Here is a 22011-nt window from a genome sequence, read left to right on the forward strand (position 1 = left end):
ACTTTGATGTAATGTCCTTAAAACAAGTCAAAATGAGGCTCAGTAGTGTGTGTGGCCTCCACGTGCCTGTATGACCTCCCTACAACGCCTGGGCATGCTCCTGATGAGGTGGTGGATGGTCTCCTGAGGGATCTCCTCCCAGACCTGGACTAAAGCATCCGCCAACTCCTGGACAGTCTGTGGTGCAACGTGGCGTTGGTGGATGGAGCGAGACATGATGTCCCAGATGTGCTCAATTGGATTCAGGTCTGGGGAACGGGCGGGCCAGTCCATAGCATCAATGCCTTCCTCTTGCAGGAACTGCTGACACACTCCAGCCATATGAGGTCTTGCATTGTCTTGCATTAGGAGGAACCCAGGGCCAACCGCACCAGCATATGGTCTCACAAGGGGTCTAAGGATCTCATCTCGGTACCTAATGGCAGTCAGGCTACCTCTGGCGAGCACATGGAGGGCTGTGCGGCCCCCCAAAGAAATGCCACCCCACACCATGACTGACCCATCGCCAAACCGGTCATGCTGGAGGATGTTGCAGGCAGTAGAACGTTCTCCACGGCGTCTCCAGACTCTGTCACGTCTGTCACATGTGCTCAGTGTGAACCTGCTTTCATCTGTGAAGAGCACAGGGCGCCAGTGGCGAATTGACCAATCTTGGTGTTCTCTGGCAAATGCCAAACGTCCTGCACGGTGTTGGGCTGTAAGCACAACCCCCACCTGTGGACGTCGGGCCCTCATACCACCCTCATGGAGTCTGTTTCTGACCGTTTGAGCAGACACATGCACATTTGTGGCCTGCTGGAGTTCATTTTGCAAGGCTTTGGCAGTGCTCCTCCTGCTCCTTGCACAAAGGCGGAGGTAGCGGTCCTGCTGCTGGGTTGTTGCCCTCCTCCACGTCTCCTGATGTACTGGCCGGTCTCCTGGTAGCGCCTCCATGCTCTGGACACTACGCTGACAGACACAGCAAACCTTCTTGCCACAGCTCGCATTGATGTGCCATCCTGGATGAGCTGCACTACCTGAGCCACTTGTGTGGGTTGTAGACTCCGTCTCATGCTACCACTAGAGTGAAAGCACCGCCAGCATTCAAAAGTGACCAAAACATCAGCCAGGAAGCATAGGAACTGAGAAGTGGTCTGTGGTCACCACCTGCAGAACCACTACTTTATTGGGGGTGTCTTGCTAATTGCCTATAATTTCCACCTGTTGTCTATTCCATTTGCACAACAGCATGTGAAATTTATTGTTAATCAGTGTTGCTTCCTAAGTGGACAGTTTGATTTCACGGAAGTGTGATTGACTTGGAGTTATTGTGTTGTTTAAGTGTTCCCTTTATTTTTTGGAGCAGTGTATTTCATGTGGTTAGTGATTCATTAAGGCAAAAAAATATATTAACTGTCCCTTTCCTGTCCAGCTCCCCCCTCAGTCCTCCTCCAATGAGGTATCAGATACATTGAGGAAGCAAGGAAGGAGGTTGCAAGGATTTAACAGCCATACAAAACAGATTCACATCATGGTAATTGCAAATGATCAGTTATTTTTATATTTTAGTGTGTATTGTACCACACATCAGTTATGGTTGAAAGATTCATTTAAGGTAAAAAATAAGTCCAGACCACCACAATTGAGAAAAATGCATTATTTAATTAAGTAATAACAGATACTTCTTTAACAAAAACAATGGGAATGGCATGCGGTATTATCCAACATACATGGTCATCAGGATGGGCATGGTTTGTGTGAAGTGACCACAGCATGAGCACAACGCGGTCCGAGTAACACCGACCATGACCCAGAAGAAAGGGCCAAGGATTAACCAGAGCCCCATGATTGGTCCAATATCAACCTTGTCCCGCCAATTCTACACACTACCCATCACTGACTGGGTAGCATCAAAGCCAGCACATTTGGATGTCCCTCTAGGGCCACCGTAGTATCAGCAACATCCTTCCTGCACCACATTACCAGGGTCGTATTTATTAGGACAGGAAACATAAAAACATTTATCAACGGAAACCGAAAATGTGCGTTTCTTATTGGACAAGTCCAAATAGTGCCTCAATGTTTCAATCCATTTGGTGCCTAATGAATACGACCAATGCTAAAAACAAAAAGCGAAGCCAGCTCATTCAACGGCGACAACAGAGCTCAAAATCAGCTGCGGTGACATTTCGACAAACACTACACCAGTACAGTACTTAACGTATGAGGCATCACATTCAATATGACACATACAGTGTGCCAAACAAACAACATATTCATCGTTCTGTATACAAAGGGAGCTCCAAAAACAGAGTGGCCATAGCAGGCGGTGTGGGTGTATAAAAAAAAATACTGATATTAGAGTAGAGAGAGAGAGTAAATGTCTGTTCAGGGCTCAAGGGGGGTTTGGTTTTGGATTTTCATCCAGCATTTTTAAAGCCGTGTTGTGTCCATAGCGACAGACCCAGGCCCCGCGTCACCTCCGGAACACGCAAAACAGGAAGAGGATGAACCGTGTGGGACCAGTTTCCTGTTCCTCTGATTGATAAGCCATATAATCAGGGCCACTGTTAGGGCAGCCATTCCGGGTAGAGCCATTAGGGGGCCTTGATCTTCTTGGGCCGAGGAGATGCTCCATTCTCGGCTTTGATCACGCCATTTTCATGCTGGCCAACTGTAAGAGGGAGGGAGGAGAGGAGGGCATACACACATTAACAAATAGTAATCAACATGTTATTGTTAGCTGCAATAGAATGGCTTCAACTCTTACCATTGACTATCTTCTAACTTGATAACTTGTCATAAATCCTCTACTGATCTTGAACAATGGCATAAGAGGTGCTATAAACCCATTCTAAAGTGTGTGTCCACTCACGGGAGTCTCTCTTAAGAGGTCGGGGGGTTTGCTTGGCAGCGACCCTCTTCCTAGAGGCCTGTTCGTGTCTGAACTCTCGCCACCGCCTCAGCTGGAAACGGATAAACTTCCACAGGAGCCAGGACTGGGTCAGACACACCAGCAACAGCACAGTCATCCTATAGAGAGGGATGATAGAGAGAGGGTTAGGGAGAGAGTGGTGTGTCTGCGTTTGTGTGAGAGAGGGAGAGACATAGTATTAGTGTGCACACACGTGTGTGTGTGTGTGGAGCAGTTTGTGTACATTAGACATAGAAGTACGCTGTTCAAGACAGCCATCAAAAATCCCTTACCGTATCAGCACAGTGTTAAAGTTGCCCAAGTCCCAGTCCAGTCCCTGGTTTTCGGCGCGGGCCAACCCAAAGCCCACAGCCAGGAACATAAGGGTAAGGGTCACCATCCGCGTGAACACAAAGCACACCGCCCACACGTCAAACCTGGACACACACCGAACACATCAGTACATGACATAAATGGATTGTGATTATGCTAGGATTGGTTGCATATGGCATGCAGTGCCATTAAAGGTAGAGTCAGCAATAAGATATCATTATACACATCAGGGAGATTTACAGCATTTTTAGAAAACAACAAAATTGAGATTTGCCAAGAATGTAGATATTGGGAAGAACCAATAGTGAGAGTCTTGGCAGGTTGTATTTCAGGAAGTCACCACACTGTCTGGTGATGTCACATTGCATAGTTTACCTTTAATGAAGTGCTGTTTATACAGTTGAAGTCGGAAGTTTACATACACTTAGGTTGGAGTCATTAAAACTCGTTTTTCAACCACTCCACAAATGTCTCGTTAACAAACTATAGTTTTGGCAAGTCTGTTAGGACATCTACTTTGTGCATGACACAAGTAATCTTTCCAACAATTGTTTACAGACAGATTATTTCACTTATCACAATTCCAGTGGGTCAGAAGTTTACATACACTAAGTTGACTGTGCCTTTAAACAGCTTGGAAAATTCCAGAAAATTATGTCATGGCTTTAGAAGCTTCTGATAGGCTAATTGACATCATTTGAGTCAATTGGAGGTGTACCTGCGGATGTATTTCAAGGCCTACCTTCAAACTCAGTGCCTCTTTGCTTAACATCATGGGAAAATCAAGAGAAATCAGCCAAGACCACAGAAAAAAAATTGTAGCCCTCCACAAGTCTGGTTCATCCTTTGGAGCAATTTCCAAACGCCTGAAGGTACCACGTTCATCTGTACAAACAATAGTACGCAACTTTAAACACCATGGGACAACGCAGCCGGCATACCACTAAGGAAGGAGACGCGTTCAGTCTCCTAGAGATGAACGTACTCTGGTCCGAAAAGTGCAAATCAATCCCAGAACAACAGCAAAGGACCTTGTGAAGATGCTGGAGGAAACAGGTACAAAAGTATCTATAGCCAAAGTAAAACGAGTCCTATATCGACATAACCTGAAATGTCCGCTCAGCAAGGAAGGAGCCACTGCTCCAAAACCGCCATAAAAAAGCCAGACTACGGTTTGCAACTGCACATGGGGACAAATGTGAAGCACGGGGGTGGCAGCATCATGTTGTGGGGGGTGCTTTGCTGCAGGAGGAATTGGTGCACTTCACAAAATAGATGGCATCACGAGGAAGGAGAATGTGGATATATTGAAGCAACATCTCAAGACATCAGTCAGGAAGTTAAAGCTTGGTCACAAATGGGTCTTCCAAACGAACAATGACCCGAAGCATACTTCCAAAGTTGTGGCAAAATGGCTTAAAGGACAACAAAATCAAGGTATTGGAATTGCCATCACAAAGCCCTGACCTCAATCCTATAGAAAATGTGTGGGCAGAACTGAAAAACTGTGAGGGCAAGGAGGCCTACAAACCTGACTCAGTTACACCAGCTCTTTCAGGAGGAATGGGCCAAAATTCACCCAACTTAATGTGGAAAGCTTGTGGAAGGCTACCGGAAACATTTGACCCAAGTCAAACAATTTAAGGGCAATGCTACCAAATACTAATTGAGTGAATGTAAACTTCTGACCCACTGGGAATGTGATGAACAAAATAAAAGCTGAAATAAATCATTCGCTCTACTATTATTCTGACATTTCACATTCTTCAAATAAAAAAGTGGTGTCAGACAGGGAATTTTTACTAAGATTAAATGTGAGGAATTGTGAAAAACTGAGTTTAAATGTATTTGGCCAAGGTGTATGTAAACTTCCGACTTCAACTGTATATCACATTAAAATATGAATAGCACTTCATTAAAAAGGTAGACCCCGCAACATATGTTGTTTTGCAGTTGGAAGTAAAAGTAGCCATAGGTTCCTGCACTATCTCCTGATTCTGCAACGTGAAGCAGCATGATGTACAAGTACACCCTGGACAGGTCGATAGTCAATCACAGGCCATTAGCCCAAATCCATCTGAGTGCCAAGTAGAGAGGCATCGGGCACCATTTTTAGGGTCTTTGGTATGACTCAACCAGGGATCAAACCCCCCAACCTTCCAATCTCAGGACGGACACTAAGCACAAGGACACTGAGTTGGAAGTATGAACTCACATCTTTTGGTGGCTCTCATCAGTGAAGTAGAACATTCTTGCGATGTGGAAGCCCATCTCAGACAGGTACTGGAGGCAGAGGAGCACCAGGCCCACACGACTCAAACTGAGGGAGGGGAGGAGAGGAGGGGGCGGTGAGGGAGAAGGACATGGTCAGGCATGTGTTACGAAGTCCTTATGCAAGTACAAATTTGGAGTAAATATGAATATGGCAACTCTCAGGTGCTCTTAACTTCTTTGGGATAGGTGGCAGTATTTTCACGGCCGGATAAAAAAACACGTAACCAATTTTATCTGGTTACTACTCCTGCCCAGAAACTAGAATATGCATATAATTAGTAGATTTGGATAGAAAACACTCTAAAGTTTCTAAAACTGTTTGAATATATCTGTGAGTATAACAGAACTCATATGGCAGGCCAAAACCTGAGACGATTCCATACAGGAAGTGCCCTGTCTGACAATTTGTTGTCCTTCTGTATCGAAATTACAGCATCTTGCTGTAACATGACATTTTCTAAGGCTTCCATTGGCTCTCTAAAGCCGCCAGAAAGTGGAATGGGGTGTCTGCTGTCTCTGGGCGAAGAACAGCAGGAGAATTTGTAAGTGGTCAGCGACACTGGAGAAGCGCGGCCACGAGACTATAATCTTTTTTTCTTTCAGCCTTTGAATGAATACAACGTTGCCCGGTTGGAATATTATCACTATTATATGAGAAAAATTGCATAAAAATTGATTTTAAACAGCGTTTGACATGCTTCTAATTACGGTAATGGAATATTTCGAATTTTTTTGTCACGAAATGCGCTCGTGCGTCACCCTTCGGATAGTGACCTGAACGCACGAACAAAACGGAGCTATTTGAATATAACTATGGATTATTTGGAACCAAAACAACAGTTGTTGTTGAAGTAGAAGTCCTGGGAGTGCATTCTGATGAAGAACAGCAAAGGTAATCCAATTTTTCTAATAGTAATTCTGAGTTTAGTGAGCACCAAAAACTTGGTGGGTGTCAAATTAGCTAGCCTGTGATGGCCGAGCCATCTACTCAGAATATTGCAAAATGTGCTTTTGCCGAAAAGCTATTTTAAAATCTGACACCGCGATTGCATAAAGGAGTTCTGTATCTATAATTCTTAAAATAATTGTTATGTATTTTGTGAATGTTTATCATGAGTAATTTAGTAAATTCACTGGAAGTTTTCGGTGGGTATGCTAGTTCTGAACATCACATGCTAATGTAAAAAGCTGTTTTTTGATATAAATATGAACTTGACTGAACAAAACATGCATGTATTGTATAACATAATGTCCTAGGAGTGTCATCTGATGAAGATCATCAAAGGTTAGTGCTGCATTTAGCTGTGGTTTGGGTTTATGTGACATATATGCTTGCTTGGAAAATGGCTGTGTGATTATTTGTGTCTATGTACTCTCCTAACATAATCTAATGTTTTGCTTTCGCTGTAAAGCCTTTTTGAAATCGGACAATGTGGTTAGATTAACGAGAGTCTTATCTTTAAAATGGTGTAAAATTTACATTTTAGTCATTTAGCAGACGCTCTTATCCAGAGCGACTTACAGTAGTGAAGGCATACATTTCATACATTTCTTTTCCTGTGCTGGCCCCCCGTGGGAATCGAACCCACAACCCTGGTGTTGCAAACACCATGCTCTACCAACTGAGCTACAGGGAGGACTAAAAAAATAGTTGATTGTTTGAGAAAATTGAATTGTGGTATTTCAGTTGGTTTTGTATTTCGCGCCTTGCGATGCCATTGGCTGTTGGCTAGGGGTTCCGCAGGTGGAACGGGGTTCCGCTAGCGGAACGTCTGTCCTCAACAGGTTAAGGTATAGGTGCTTATATATGCTAATGTAAAGTGCCGTCAGAAAGTTCTCATACCCCTTGACTTACTCCACATTTTGTTGCGTTACTGCCTGAATTCAAAATGGATTAAATATATTTTTTTCTTCACCGGTTGACACACAATACTTCATAATGACAAAGTGAGAACATGTTTTGGAGACAATTTTGCAAATGTATTGAAAATAAAATACAAAAAAAACAATTCACACTCAAGAGTCAATACAGTATTCACACTCCTGAGTCCAATACATGTTAGAATCACCTTTGGCATCAATTACAGCTGTGACACTTTCTGGGTAAGTCTCCAAGTGTTTTGCACACCTGGATTGTACCATATTTGCACATTATTCTTAAAAAATATATATTTAAGCTGTCAAGTTGGTTGTTGATCATTTCTAGACAGCCATTTTCAAGTCTTGACAAAGATTTTCAAGCTGACTTAAGGCAAAACTAACTAGGCCACTCAGGGACATACAATGTCATCTTGGTAAGCAAGTCCATGTACAGGTTATGCATGTGTTATGAAGTCCTTAAGCAAGTACAACTCCATTGTTAGTATTGTGGAGTAACTACAATGTTGTTGAGCCATCCTCAGTTTTCTCCTATCACAGCCATTAAACATTGCAACTGTTTAAAGTCACCATCAGCCTCATGGTGAAATCCCCGTATCTTTGTAGTGACTGGGTATATTGATACCCCATCCAAAGTGTAATTAATAACTTCACCATGCTCAAAAGGGATTGCTCAAAAGGATATTACAAAGTCTGTTTGTTGTTGTTGACCCATCTACCAATAGGTGCCCTTCTTTGCAAGGCATTGAAAACCTCCCTTGTCTTTGTGGTTGAAATTCACTGCTCGACTGAGGGAACTTACAGATAATTGTATGTGTGGGGTACAGAGATGAGGTAGTCATTCAAAATGAATGTAAAACACATATTGCACACAGAGTGAGTCCATGCAACTTATGTGACTTGTTAAGCACATTTTTACTCATGAACTTATTTAGGCTTGCCATAACAAAGGGGTTGAATACTTATTGACTCAAGACACTTCAGTTTTTAATTTTAATGAATTTGTAGAAATTGTGAAAACATAATTCCACTTTGACATTATGGGGTATTGTATGTATGCCAGTGACACAAAACTTCAATGTAATCCACTTTAAATTCAGGCTCTAACAACAAAATGTGAAAAGAATGAAGGGGTGTGAATACATTCTGAAGGCACTGTATGTGCTTATCTATGCTTCTATGTTTTGGGTGCTCATGTGATTATATATGCTTTATATGCATTTGTGCTAATATTAGGCGCTTATATACACGTGCTTCTATTAGGGATGTCACGTTTAAATGATTGTTAACGTTTTAAAAGAAACGCTAACCGAAAAACTTTAAAATAATTAAAATCACAGGGCAGTTACCAAAAACCGAACAGGTCCCGATCATCATCAAGGGAAAAAGAAACATTCGACAAATGCCTAACAACAATGCTGTAACGTTAGGAGATATTCATCTTTCAAATGATTTGCTCAGCAAGTCATCCTCGTTAACAATTGAAAAATTGCAGCGTGAGACAGGGAAGTGACAGCAGCGAAGTCCTGTATGGCAATGCTTTGAGAAGTTAAATAAGAAAGTTGTGAAATGCAAACTTTGTGGGGTGGAATTGAGCTACAGTGGCAGTACAGGTGCAATGCTGAAAGGGAGGCACCGTGAGACCCAACCTGTTGCTGGCAGCAGTGCGATAAGGGATGGAATGAGAAATTTCACAGCACTGATTAGATAAATGATTGCGGTTGATATGCAGCCATTGTCAATGGCATGTCTAGAGCCAGACTACAAGATGCAGTTTAAACGTTAAGAACATTTGTCACATCCCAACTGTAGCTTCTACATGTGCTTACTTGAGCAGGTATGCTGCAGAGATGTGCAGTAGGTAGAGACAGATGTACTGCAGCTGGCGAGGGACCTCTTCCTAAGGACAACAACACAGAGCAGTCACATCAGGAGTGGGTTACCAACCTTTTTTGAGCCATGGCACAACTTGATGGTTTTTAAAATTCTGTATTTAGTGGTAATGGCCAGGGTTTGGAACCGGTTCAGGGAACAGAACACTGGAAAATAACAAAAATGTCATGAAACAGATTCAGAACCGTGAATGAAAGTGATCTATACAGTTCCAGAACAGAACCGTTACCGTTACTTTAAAAACAGGGGAATCAGTTAATAACGTTATTTTACGTTCCGGATATTTTTTTTCCAGTCCCACCAAAAAACGCAACAGACAGTGTCTATGATCTGAAAAGTCAATCAATCGATCAATAAAATAATAATACTTTTAGCAAAAATATTTTCAATGTACATTCTGTAGAAACAATGAGAATGGAAAGGTTCAGAGCTTTTGTGAAACATCACATCACAGTTGAAAAATACATGGCAAATAGAAATCCAATAAGGATGGTGTTAAGAGATAGATGGGAAGGGGTTGAATGGAGCTGAAGGTTGGGACTAATAACAATAAGATAACTAATGTAAAACATACCATGCCCGTAAAACTATAAATAGAGAGTAGGATTACAGTTTGAAAGATATGGAAAATAGAAATCAAACTGGATGGGCATCATAAATATATGGGAGAGGTTGAGGAAGGACAAGAGTTAAAAACAAACAAAATAAAACTAATGTAAAATAGACTGTCCATAAAATGTATATAGTATGTATAAGCTGGAAATACAGGCCTAGGTGTTGTTGTTCACTAGTTTGCTCCAATATGGGAAGGGGTGGTAGGGTAATAAAGGAAATGTATAAACTCAGCAAAAAAGAAACGTCCTCTCACTGTCAACTGCGTTTATTTTCAGCAAACTTAACATGTGTAAATATTTGTATGAACATAAGATTCAACAACTGAGACAAACTGAACAAGTTCCACAGACAAGTGACTAAAAGAAATTGAATAATGTGTCCCTGAACAAGGGGGGGGTCAAAAGTAAGTCAGTATCTGATGTGGCCACCAGCTGCATTAAGTACTGCAGTGCATCTCCTCCTCATGGACTGCACCAGATTTGACAGTTCTTGCTGTGAGATGTTACCCCACTCTTCCACCAAGGCACCTGCAAGTTCCCAGACATTTCTGGGGGGGGGGGACACCCTCCGATCCAACAGGTCCCAGACATGCTTAATGGGATTGAGATCCGGGCTCTTCGCTGACCATGGCAGAACACTGACATTCCTGTCTTGCAGGAAATCACACACAGAACGAGCAGTACGGCTGGTGGCATTGTCATACTGGAGGGTCTAGTCAGGATGAGCCTGCAAGAAGGGTACCACATGAGAGAGGATGCCTTCCCTGTAACGCACAGCGTTGAGATTGCCTGCAATGACAAGCTCAGTCCAATGATGCTGTGACACACCGCCCCAGACCATGACGTACCCTCCACCTCCAAATCAATCCCGCTCCAGAGTACAGGCCTTGGTGGAACGCTCATTTCTTCGATGATAAACGCAAACCCGACAGTCACCCCTGGTGAGACAAAACCGCGACTCGTCAGTGAAGACCACTTTTTGCCAGTCCTGTCTGGTCCAGCGATGGTGGGTTTGTGCCCATAGGCGACGTTGTTGTCTGGTGAGGACCTGCGTTAGAACAAGCCTACAAGCCCTCAGTCCAGCCTATTGCGAACAGTCTGAGCACTGATGGAGGGATTGTGCATTCCTGATGTAACTCGGGCAGTTGTTGTTGCCATCCTGTACAATGTCCTGCAGGTGTGATGTTCGGATTTACCCATCCTGTGCAGGTGTTGTTACACATGGTCTACCACTGCGAGGACAATCAGCTGTCGTTCCTGTCTCCCTGTAGCGCTGTCTTAGGCGTCTCACAGTATGGACATTGTAATTTATTGCCCTTGCTAAATCTGCAGTCCTCATGCCACCTTGCAGCATGCCTAAGGCACGTTCACACAGATGAGCAGTGAACCTGGGCATGCTTCTTTTGGTGTTTTTCCAGAGTCAGTCGAAAGGCCTCTTTAGTGTCCTACGTTTTCATAACTGTGACCTTAATTGCCTACCGTCTGTAAGCTGTTAGTGTCTTAACGACCATTCCACAGGTGCATGTTCATTAACTGTTTATGGTTCATTGAACAAGCATGGGAAACAGTGTTTAAACATTTTACAATAAAGATTTGTGAAGTTATTTGGATTTTTACAAATTATCTTTGAAAGACAGGGTCCTGAAAAAGGGTCAGGGTCCTGAAAAAGTGTGCCTATGCAACGCCCTCACTCAGAAATAGTAATGAATTTGAGTGTCTGCCTGCCAGCTGAAATATTTTGCCAGTGTGTGTGTAGGCCCTTCCCCCTCCAAAGCATAGTCTAGGAGCCTACTGACGTTAAAAGCTTGATTCAGAAATGTTATATTAAAGAATGGATAAACCTTTTCTATACTAGTTAAGGGTGCTATAGTTATCACATTTAACATTGGATTTATTAACTACATATTTTTATTTAAATTCTGGTGCCGCTCTGCACAAGCTTGTTAACTAGTTAGCTAGCTGTTCCAACGTTAAGCCAACTTTCTGAAGTTGACAATGTCAAAGATATTGAGATAATCCATGTCATAACAAGATGCCCAGCGCTCGCTCGCCTGCATTCTGTCAACCAACTTCACCTGGAATGCTTTTCCAACAGTTTTGAAGGAGTTCCCACATATGCTGAGCACTTGTCTGTTTTTCCTTCATTCTGCGGTCCAACTCATCCCAAACCATCTCAATTTGGTTGATGTCTGGGGATTGTGGAGGCCAGGTCATCTGATGCAGCACTCCATCACTCTCCTTCTTGGTCAAATAGGCCTTACACAGTCTGGAGATGTGTTGGGTCATTGCCCTGTTGTTAAAACACATGATAGTCACACTAAGCCCAAACCAGATGGGATGGCGTATCGCTGCAGAATGCTGTGTTAGCCATGCTGGTTAAGTGTGCCTTAAATCAGACAGTGTCACCAGCAAAGCACAGCAACACCATCACACCTCCTCCTCCACGGTGGGAACTACACATGCGGAGATCATCCGTTCACCTACTCTGCATCTCACAAAGACACAGCGGTTGGAACCAAAAGTCTCAAATTTGGACTCATCAGACCAAAAGGACAGATTTCCACCTGCCTAATGTCCATTGCTTGTGTTTCTTGGCCCAAGCAAGTCTCTTCTTTTAGTAGTGGTTTCTTTGCAGCAATTCGACCATGAAGGCCTGATTCACGCAGTCTCCTCTGAACAGTTGATGTTGAGATGTGTGTCACTTGAACTCTGTGAAGCATTTATTTGGGCTGCGATTTCTGAGGCTGATAACTCAGAGATAACTCTGGGTCTCCCTTCCCTGAGGCAGTCCTTACGAGAGCCAGTTTCATCATAGCGTTTGATGGTTTTTGCGACTGTTCTTGTCATAATATGGACTCATGAAGCTGGTTGAGAGAATGCCAAGAGTGTGCAAAGCTGTCATCAAGGAAAAGGGTGGCTACTTTTTATATTTGAGATTCTTCAATATTTAGATGTATTTTTGGTTACTACATGATTCCATATGTGTTATTTCATAGTTTTGATGTCTTCACTATTATTCTACAATGTAGAAAATAGTAAAATAAAGAAAAACCCTTGAATGAGTAGGTGTGTCCAAACTTTTGACTAGTACTGTATATAGGGGATACAACCAACCCAGCTCTGCAGAAATTGAGAGACAGAATCATTAGATAATTTGTTTTGTTAGGAATGGTTGAAGAATGGCAACATTTACCTGGAGTTAACTCTGCAAATAGCACTGCTGGGTGATTTGAAAATTCATCAAATCTAAATCAATCAATAATATTATAATACTCTTGACAAAAATGTTTGTCTTTAATTTACTATCTTTAGAAACTATGAGAATAGAAAGGTTCGGAAATTATTCAGACCTCTTCCCTTTTTCCAAATTTTGTTACGTTATGGACTAAATAAAAAAATGTCTTCAATCTACACACAATAACCCATAAATGATGAAGCGAACAGTTTTTATTTATCAAATTTATTACAAATAAAAAACAGAAATAAGTATTCAGACCTTTTGCTATGAGACTCGAAATTGAGCTCAGATGCATCCTGTTTCCATTTATCATCCTTGAGATGTTTCTACAACTTGATTGGAGTCCACCTGTGGTAAATTCAATTGATTGGACATGATTTGGAAAGGCACACACACACACACACACACACACACACACACACACACACACGGTCCCGCAGTTGACAGTGCATGTCAGAGCAAAAACCAAGCCATGAGGTCGAAGGACTTGTCCATAGAGCTCCAAGACAAGATTGTGTCGAGGCACAGATCTGGGGAAGGGTACCAAAAAGAGATTCTGCAGCATTGACGGTCCCCAAGAACACAGTGGCCTCCATCATTCTTAAATAGAAGAAGTTTGGAACCACCTAGAGCTGGCCTCCCGGCCAAACTAAGCAAACGGGGGAAGAAGGGCCTTGGTCAGGGAGGTGACCAAGAACCTGATGGTCAGTGACAGAGCTCCAGAGATCTTCTGTGGAGATGGGAAAACCTTCCAGAAGGACAACCATCTCTGCAACACTCCACCAATCAGGCCTTTTTGGTAGAGTGACCAGACTGAAGCCACTCCTCAATTAAAAGGCACATGACAGACTGCTTGGAGTTTGCCAAATGCCACCTAAAGGACTCTCACACTGTGAGAAACAAGATTCTGTGGTCTGATGAAACCAAGACTGAACTCTTTGGTCTGAATGCCAAGCATCACATCTGGAAGAAAGCTGGCACCATCCCTACAGTGAAGCATGGTGGTGGCAGCATCATGCTGTGGGAATGTTTTCCAGCAGCAAGGACTGGGTGACTAGTCAGGATCGAGGGAAAGATGAACGTAGCAAAGTACAGAGATCCTTGATGAAAACCTGCTCCAGAGCGCTCAAGACCTCAGGCTGGGGCGAAGGTTCACCTTCCAACAGGACAACAACCCTAACCACACAGCCAAGACAACGCATGAGAGCCTTCGGGACAAGTCTCTGAATGTCCTTGAGTGGCCCAGCCATAGCCTGGACTTGAACCCGATCAAACATCTCTAGAGAGACCTGAAAATAGCTGTGCAGCGACGCTCCCCATCCAACCTGACAAAGCTTGAGAGGATCTGCAGAGAAGAATGGATGAAACTCCCCAAATACAGCTGTGCCAAGCTTGTAGCATCATACCCAAGAAGACTCAAGGCTGTAATCGCTGCCAAAGGTGCTTCAACAAAATACTGAGTAAAGGGTCTGAATACTTGTCATAGGTTTTTTGTTTGTTGCTAAAATGTCTAGAAACCTGTTTTTGCTTTATCATTATGGGGTATTGTGTAGATTCATGAGGGAAATAAACAACAATCCATTTTTAAATAAGGCTGTAACGTAACAAAATGTGGAAAAACTAAAGGGGTCTGATTACTTTCCGAATGCACTGTAGATGGGAGGGGTTGAGCGGAGCTGAAGGATGGGACTAAAAAGAAACAAAATGGAACTATTGTGTGTACGCATGTATAAACTGGAAGTAGACGCATAAGTGTTGTTGTCCATTAGTTTACTCAAATTACAGGAGAGATGGTAGGGTAAGGGGAAAATATATTTTTTAAATACACATATTTAGGGCTCCCGAGTGGCGTAGCGGTCTGAGGCACATAACTCAGTTACATCATCCTACTCTCTATTCATAAAGAGTGTCTGCATCTGGTTCTTTGTCAACGGGAATGTTAATGCTCAGAATGAGGTTATGTGGGTGCAAACTAATGTTGTATTAAAAAGATAGTTCACTCAAATGACACATTCACATATTTGTTGCCTTACCTTGAAAGCAAAGCAGTCTATGGACAAGGAGATTAATTGCAACTTTCAAGGTGAGGAAGTAATATGTGATTTCAGTGAAAAAGCATTTGAGAGAAAAGAAGAAACCTGCACACTGCTCTTGATAGTGTCACTGCTCTTTAATAAGCCTCGCGTATCGGCGTCACGGCCGTCGTCAGAGCTTTTGTGATTTATTTATTTTTTTGCACCCTTATGTAGACCTAGCCCCACCCACATCCATTCCACGCATCGAATGGGGTTGGAGTTGAGGGAAAGCAAATACGTTTTACCAAATATAACAATGTGCATTTCATAAAAATTCAAATAAAGTGTGTACATAAATTGTATTAAACACATCTGTAAAACCACAATGAGGACATCGACCTACCAAGCAAATTTTCATAAATCATTGGGTACAGCGCAAGAAAAACGTTGAAGTAATCTTAAATGGGGGCATAATTCATGTTCACATTTACAACATAACATACATAGGCATTTCATTATTAAGACATCTAGGAAATAATGGCTGGAGTGTGAAAATCCCCAAACATTATCTTTTCGTCAGAGTATTATATATCTTAACTTTTTCTATGCCACAAAATCTAGGCATTTTATGTTTTAGGTCATTTAAATATACTGTGACTGGATAATGCCTCTCATTTCTCCTGATTTAACATGTATGGTCACAAATTCTCTGTTTGAGAGAACGAGAGGTTTTACCTAAATAACACAGCCCACATGGACATTTAATTATGTAGATAACATGGGTGGTGGAGCACATAATAATGTCATTTATTTGGAACCGTTTTCCTGTATGTGGGTGGCAGAAATATTCACACATCATATCATTACACTGTGCGCAACCTCTGCATCTATAAGAGGGCGTTCAGAAGAGGGCATAAAAGAGCCTGGCTGATTTTCTTTTGTTGCTGGCAGTTGGCATGGACCAATTATTGCGTAAATTGCAACCTCTCCTATAAACAATAAGTGGTGGATTCTTAAATTCAGCTGGCAAAGCTGGGTCCGCAAAAAAGATAGCTCAGATGTGCGAGTGCCTTTTGAATGGTGAAAAAGCCTTTGACATTTGGGTGGAAAATGATTTTTATGAGGAATATGATGTGACAGAAAGGAAGATTTAATGAATTAATTAATTTTCACACCAATATCACTCCTCCGTTTCTCACAGCCTCAGCACTAACCTTGCGTACTTTCTGGAAGTAGAGCTCAGGAAGGGCGTGAAGCCAGTAGGCCAGCTGAGTGAGGTAGAAGAACTTCACCTGAAACCTGCAGCACACACACACAGAGTTTGTTTAAGGATATGGTACAGAGCAGGGTTCTCCTGCCAACTCTGGTCCTGGAGAGCTATTGGGTGTGCAGGCTTTTGTTCCAGCCCTGCAGTAACATACCCGGTTCAGCGTAGAGAAGGGTTGTTTAAGCCATCATGAGAGTCCTACTAATAGTTACACCTGAGAAGAATACAATCTTACATTTTTACTGGACAAGAAGATAAACTATAAGTTACATTGCCATTGTGCTAATGATTATGGTTATCACAAGATATCTTGTTCTTGTCTGCGCCCTAAAGATCCTGATCAAGAGTAGTGCACTACACAAGGAATAAGGTGCCATTTGAGACGCAGGAAGGAACAAGATAGCCCTGTAATAGTGCTGAGTCATCATACCTGAGATGGACATGTGGGTAGTTCTCCCAAAGGCTGCTAGGGTGAAACAGGTATCCTTCCTGAAAAGGGAAAAGGGAGACTTTAGTGGAAATCTTCATGATGATTTGACTTTACACGACACATTGGCGTGTGTGTGTGTGTGTGTGTCTTACTGTTATGAGTATGTAGAGACTCCACACGCTAGACACCAGGTGAAACACACACAGCTGGCCTGACTCATTAAACTTGGTGTTCTTGCTTTTCGAGAGATGGAGACGCCTATTCACTTTCTAAAAACAGAACAACAAAAAAGCATGTGATTAAAAATAGGCTCCAGATATCGTGGGAGACAGGTTGTGTCAAAATGGGTTTCATTTCCTGGTTCCATAGAAACATTGTCATTATTATACACAAGCAAGTGTACAGAAACAAAAAACCTATGACAACAAAAGATGCTAAGTGCCATCTTTAACCACTGACGCACTTTGAGCAGAGACGTACCGTACAAGTGTTACCCCAGGGGTGTCAGGGGGACACAGTCGGTCTTCAACGAGCTCCGGAGGGCCACATTGAAAATGTGTTATATTTCGTCACTGTCAAAGTTTGCAAAAAAACATCCTCTATCCATATTTTGGGAATTGTTTTACGCTCCCTGATTGTCTTACTTTAATTTGGGTGATTATTAGCGAGCTGAACTGTCAAGAAACTGTATGAATGCATGTCCATTATTTCGACAGAGTTTCGATTTGGATTTATTCATTTTTAAAGTATTTTGAGTTTGTTTCCCCCACCCCAAAATAAAGAAACGTCTTAAACCACGGATTTGACACCCGTGTTAACCCATTGTAAAACCCAGTTGATGATAGAGCTAGAGTGTGAAATAATATTACAATCCTTTTCCTGTTAGCCAGGATCCCAGATCTCTTTGTACAGTCTTGCCAACTCTTATGGTCACTGTAATGCTAAACATAGGAGTTGGCAAGACAGCACAAACAGATCTAGCACCAGAGCCCCTATCCACAAAGTGTGTCAGAGTGCCGATCTAGCATAGATCATATTGAATAATATTGTATGGACAGATCCTCAAATCAGCACTCCTACTCTGAAACGCTTTGTGAATATGGCCCCAGGCTACATCCCTGTATTCTGGAGGTTTTGTATAGGAGAGGTGACATAAAGACAACCCCATTTGACCTTGTGACCTCATAATGAGTCTGTGTGCAGTAGGCCCAACAACCTTGATCTAAGGTCAGTTTTGCATTTCCAATTTAAATGGTTCATGCTACATTTGGCTGATCCTAGCTCTGTGCATACAAGGTCAACTTCTACTCAGACCAGTCAGTCTCCATTGTTCCAGAGTTTAATCTCCATTTTACCCATCAGTGTTCCCCTATCTACCATTGTATCGACAAGGCGGCCCACCCCACCTAGCCCCATTGCCTCCAGTCTACAAGATTTTGGCATCTATTGGTTTTAATTGACAGAGTTAAGATGCCAGAGTTTCTGGATGTTGCTTTGAGAACACAAATACCCACAATGCAGTGAGGCTTGGTATTACTCACATCCAGGACGTACTCCTGCACCACAGCGTGGAGGATGATGGTGATGAAGAAATAGAAGAGGATGGTGGCCCAGTCCCGCCAGCCGTACTGGTACAATGTCACCTCTCCCTCTGGACAGACAGACAGTGGAGGGCAGGTAGGCATAATTAGTGACAAAGGACAAACTCAAAGTACACACAAAGTAGGCTACAGGGAGGAATGCGCCAATGACAACAGGTTTGACAGAAATGGAAGATAAGCCTACTCTGATAAACAGACTATGGATGTATCCCAAATGGCAACCTATTCACTAAATAGTGCACTATTTTTGTACTATATAGGGTATAGACTCATAGCTGATGTGGTAGTGTTGAGTGGGGGTTGTGGCACAAACCTGGTGACTGGGTGCTGATGTTGTACTGGGGTTGAATAAACAGTATTGCAGTTTTTGCTGTTGCCTAGAAAAGAGAAGCATAACCACATTTAGGTTAGATATATGCTTAGATTAGATATCTAACGTTTTATGAAACTGCCAAGTGGCTTGCCTATGAATGACTTTCTTGTTTATGAAAGCAAGTAGACGGACAAATATGGAGTGGAAAAAGTTCTGGTAATAGACATTTGTGTGCGTATGTCTGTCTTTTTACAGAATGTTTCCATATAGCGTCATGTAGTGACAATTGACATGCTGACTGCAGGAATGTCCACCAGAGCTGTTGCATGAAAATGTTGTTAATTTCTCTACCATAAGCCACATCCAACATTGTTTTAGAGAATTTGGCAGTATGTCCCACCGGCCTCACAACTGCAGATCACGTGTAACCACGTGTAACCACGCAAGCCCAGGACCTCCACATCTGGCTTCTTCACCTGAGACCAGCCGCCCGGACAGCTGATGAAACTGAGGAGTATTTTTGTATGGAAGAAAGCAACTTTGTGGGGGATAACTAATTCTGATTGGCTGGGCCTAACTCCCAAGTGGGTGGGCCTATGCCCTCCCCCGCCCACCCATGGCGGTGCCCCTGCCCAGTCATGTGAAATCCATAGATTAGGGCCTAATTCATTCATTTCAATTGAAGGATTTCCTTACATGAACTGTAAAACCGTTGAAATGGTTGTATGTTGCCTTTATATTTTTGTTCAGTATAGTTAGCTTGTACTAGCTATCTAGCATGTACTAGCTGGCTAGCGTGTAGTGACGCAATGCTAGTGGGCAAGGCATGTAGAGATCTAATGCTAATGGGCGTGGTACTGTTACAATAACCCTCAATGGCAGAGGGCGCGGCGAGTAGTTACTGCAGTCCACAGATAGATATTATTGAAAAGGAAAACTTTCTCAAACACCTCACACATTTTTTTTGGGGGGGGAAGTAATTTGACGATGTTCTTCTAAAGTGAATTCCGAGGGGGGACGGTGCTGTATGTATATATATATATATATATTTTTTTAAAACGAGTCGTCTCGCGATGACGAAGGGATATGACGCTTATTTTACGGTAAACTCGAGCGCACTAACAAGTTGCCAACATTCCACACGCGCCAGGGCCACCTGGTGCCTTGTCAAAACCAAACCCCGCCGAGTTCTAGTTTGCATGGGTCTATTCAGAGTGAACTGTTACCACAGTGACTTTCCGAGACGTGAAACCTCAAGGAAACCCCCTCCATAGCCTATATGTAGCCTACACATGAAGGCCAATAGCTCGCGAAGGGACTGAGAATACCGGATCGATACCTAAAACAGTCACAGCAATGTAAATGACTTCGCCAAACGAACCGTAGACTAGGTTTTTTTGTTGTTGACAGATTAGGCTACAGCAAGTGTTTCCCTACGTGTGAATTCATCAGCCGGCCTATGACGACCATTTTTTTTGTCGAAGCATTCAATTATCTAACCAAGTCGAAGTGGTATAACGCTAATCTAACGTTTGTAATTTCATTAAAACGACAGCTCGGGCGCAAATAGAACGTGGAACACAATTCGTGTCACGGTCAGTGCACAGAAAAACAAACACGTCTACTCTTTCATTGCAACATAACCCGCTGCAGCAGCGCTCAAAGGTTGAGACGTGGCAGTTAACTCGATCATTTTGGAGCAACGGGCTTCCTTCGTCGAAAAGCTTTGTCAACGGGAACCAAGGGCCACTGCAAATGTAACGTTATTCGTTTATGGTAATTAGTTGTGCCTTAAATGAGCTTTTCCTTGATGTCAAACACACCGAACTAGTTAAAGTTTAACGTCAATGAAAAAGTGCCATACTCTTAAGTTTTCCATTCTTACCAAACAACACACACTTTAAATTGGTTAATCGTAGACTATGCAAAAACTTCTCGTCCCGTTATAGCTGACAAAATGAGCTACTTTAGATGAACTACTGTAGCCTAGAAACAGACCGATGTCGAGATGAAGGAAATTATAGGAAGTTATGCTGTACAAATGTCCAGTCTCTCACTTCCACTTCATCGCTGTCAACTTGCACATAAACCGTGATCAAACGACAGCTAAATTGTTACTTTGTAACCCTAGGAAGCAAACGCTATTGCGTTGTAACAAAAACTGCAACATTGTATCGTATCTACAAACCACCGCCATATCTGCATAACATATTAAAATGATTAACAGTGTAGCCAACAGCGGTAGTAAAAGTTAGTTGCAACTGCTTTCATATGAAACAGATGAAAGATATTACATGACGTTCAACTACATGCCATTGGAATATCTCATGGTTAAATCTGTAGCGGACCTGCCAACAAAAAAACAGCTGAGGTAGACGAGGGAAAATTGGAATCAGAATTCATCTCACCTCAAACATCAATCCAATCAGAATGAAAATGACCAAACTAAAGACGATATCGGCATGATTCTGTATTAAGAATTCCTGGCTGAAGAAGGGATAACTCTTGTTTCTCCTCCGGAATGCCATTTCAGCAGAATGACTTTTTCTCGACTTTTTACTTTATCCAACCAAAAAAAACTGACTGCGAAGTTCAGGAGTTAACTTTCTCCTTGCTCTGCGCATGTGCCTACTCTAAAAGGGGACGTTTTGAAAATTCCTCATTAAAGGTAAGGCTAAGTGAAATTCCTTCCTTTCTAGCAACTTCAGAATTACAGAATGCTGCAGAACATTCAAAGCATTTTCTTATTTACAACAAAAATAAAATGTTTGAAGTGATTTGAATGTAAAAATAGTTCGATGATCGAGCTTCTTTAAGTCACCCGCCTCTTTTCACAGGACAAATAAGGACACAAAAGTTACCCCATATTACCTATGCATTTCTATGTAATGCTTACAAGCATACCATAACTAATTTGCTCTTACTGTAGATACAAAATTATAATATAATTCATACATTCATTTGTGTACATAGAATTAAATGAAAGTTGAAATAATTACAACACATTTTTTGCATCAAGTCCACCCAATATAACCTTTATTGCTTGTTCGTTATTACATCAACTGTGGCCTTGACCTATGTAACAAAATTTTGAATAGGCAAGCACCTGAGAGGGGGAAAAGTATGAAAACCAGCATAATTTCAGTGTGTTGTACATGTTGCCTATGTACAGTGCCTCCCGAAAGTATTCACACCCCTTGACTTCATCCACATTGTCTTACAAAGTGGGATTAAAATGGATGTAATTGACATTTTTTGTCAA

General features: G+C 42.3%; 1 protein-coding gene across 1 annotated transcript; it reads right to left on the reverse strand.

The window, feature by feature from the left end:
• Positions 1-1621: 1621 nt before the first annotated feature.
• LOC115195584 (translocating chain-associated membrane protein 2) lies at positions 1622-21374 on the reverse strand. Its single transcript, XM_029755601.1, has 11 exons — positions 21158-21374; positions 18750-18813; positions 18377-18486; positions 16988-17104; positions 16836-16894; positions 16353-16437; positions 9208-9278; positions 5442-5546; positions 3187-3330; positions 2855-3012; positions 1622-2653 (listed from the first exon to the last, which is right to left on the reverse strand). The coding sequence occupies exons 1-11, from the start codon at positions 21275-21277 to the stop codon at positions 2577-2579; spliced, it is 1110 nt and encodes a 369-aa protein (XP_029611461.1). The 5' UTR covers positions 21278-21374; the 3' UTR covers positions 1622-2576.
• Positions 21375-22011: the final 637 nt, after the last annotated feature.

This window comes from Salmo trutta, chromosome 1 (assembly GCF_901001165.1).
Source record: "Salmo trutta chromosome 1, fSalTru1.1, whole genome shotgun sequence".
NCBI lineage: Eukaryota > Metazoa > Chordata > Actinopteri > Salmoniformes > Salmonidae > Salmo > Salmo trutta.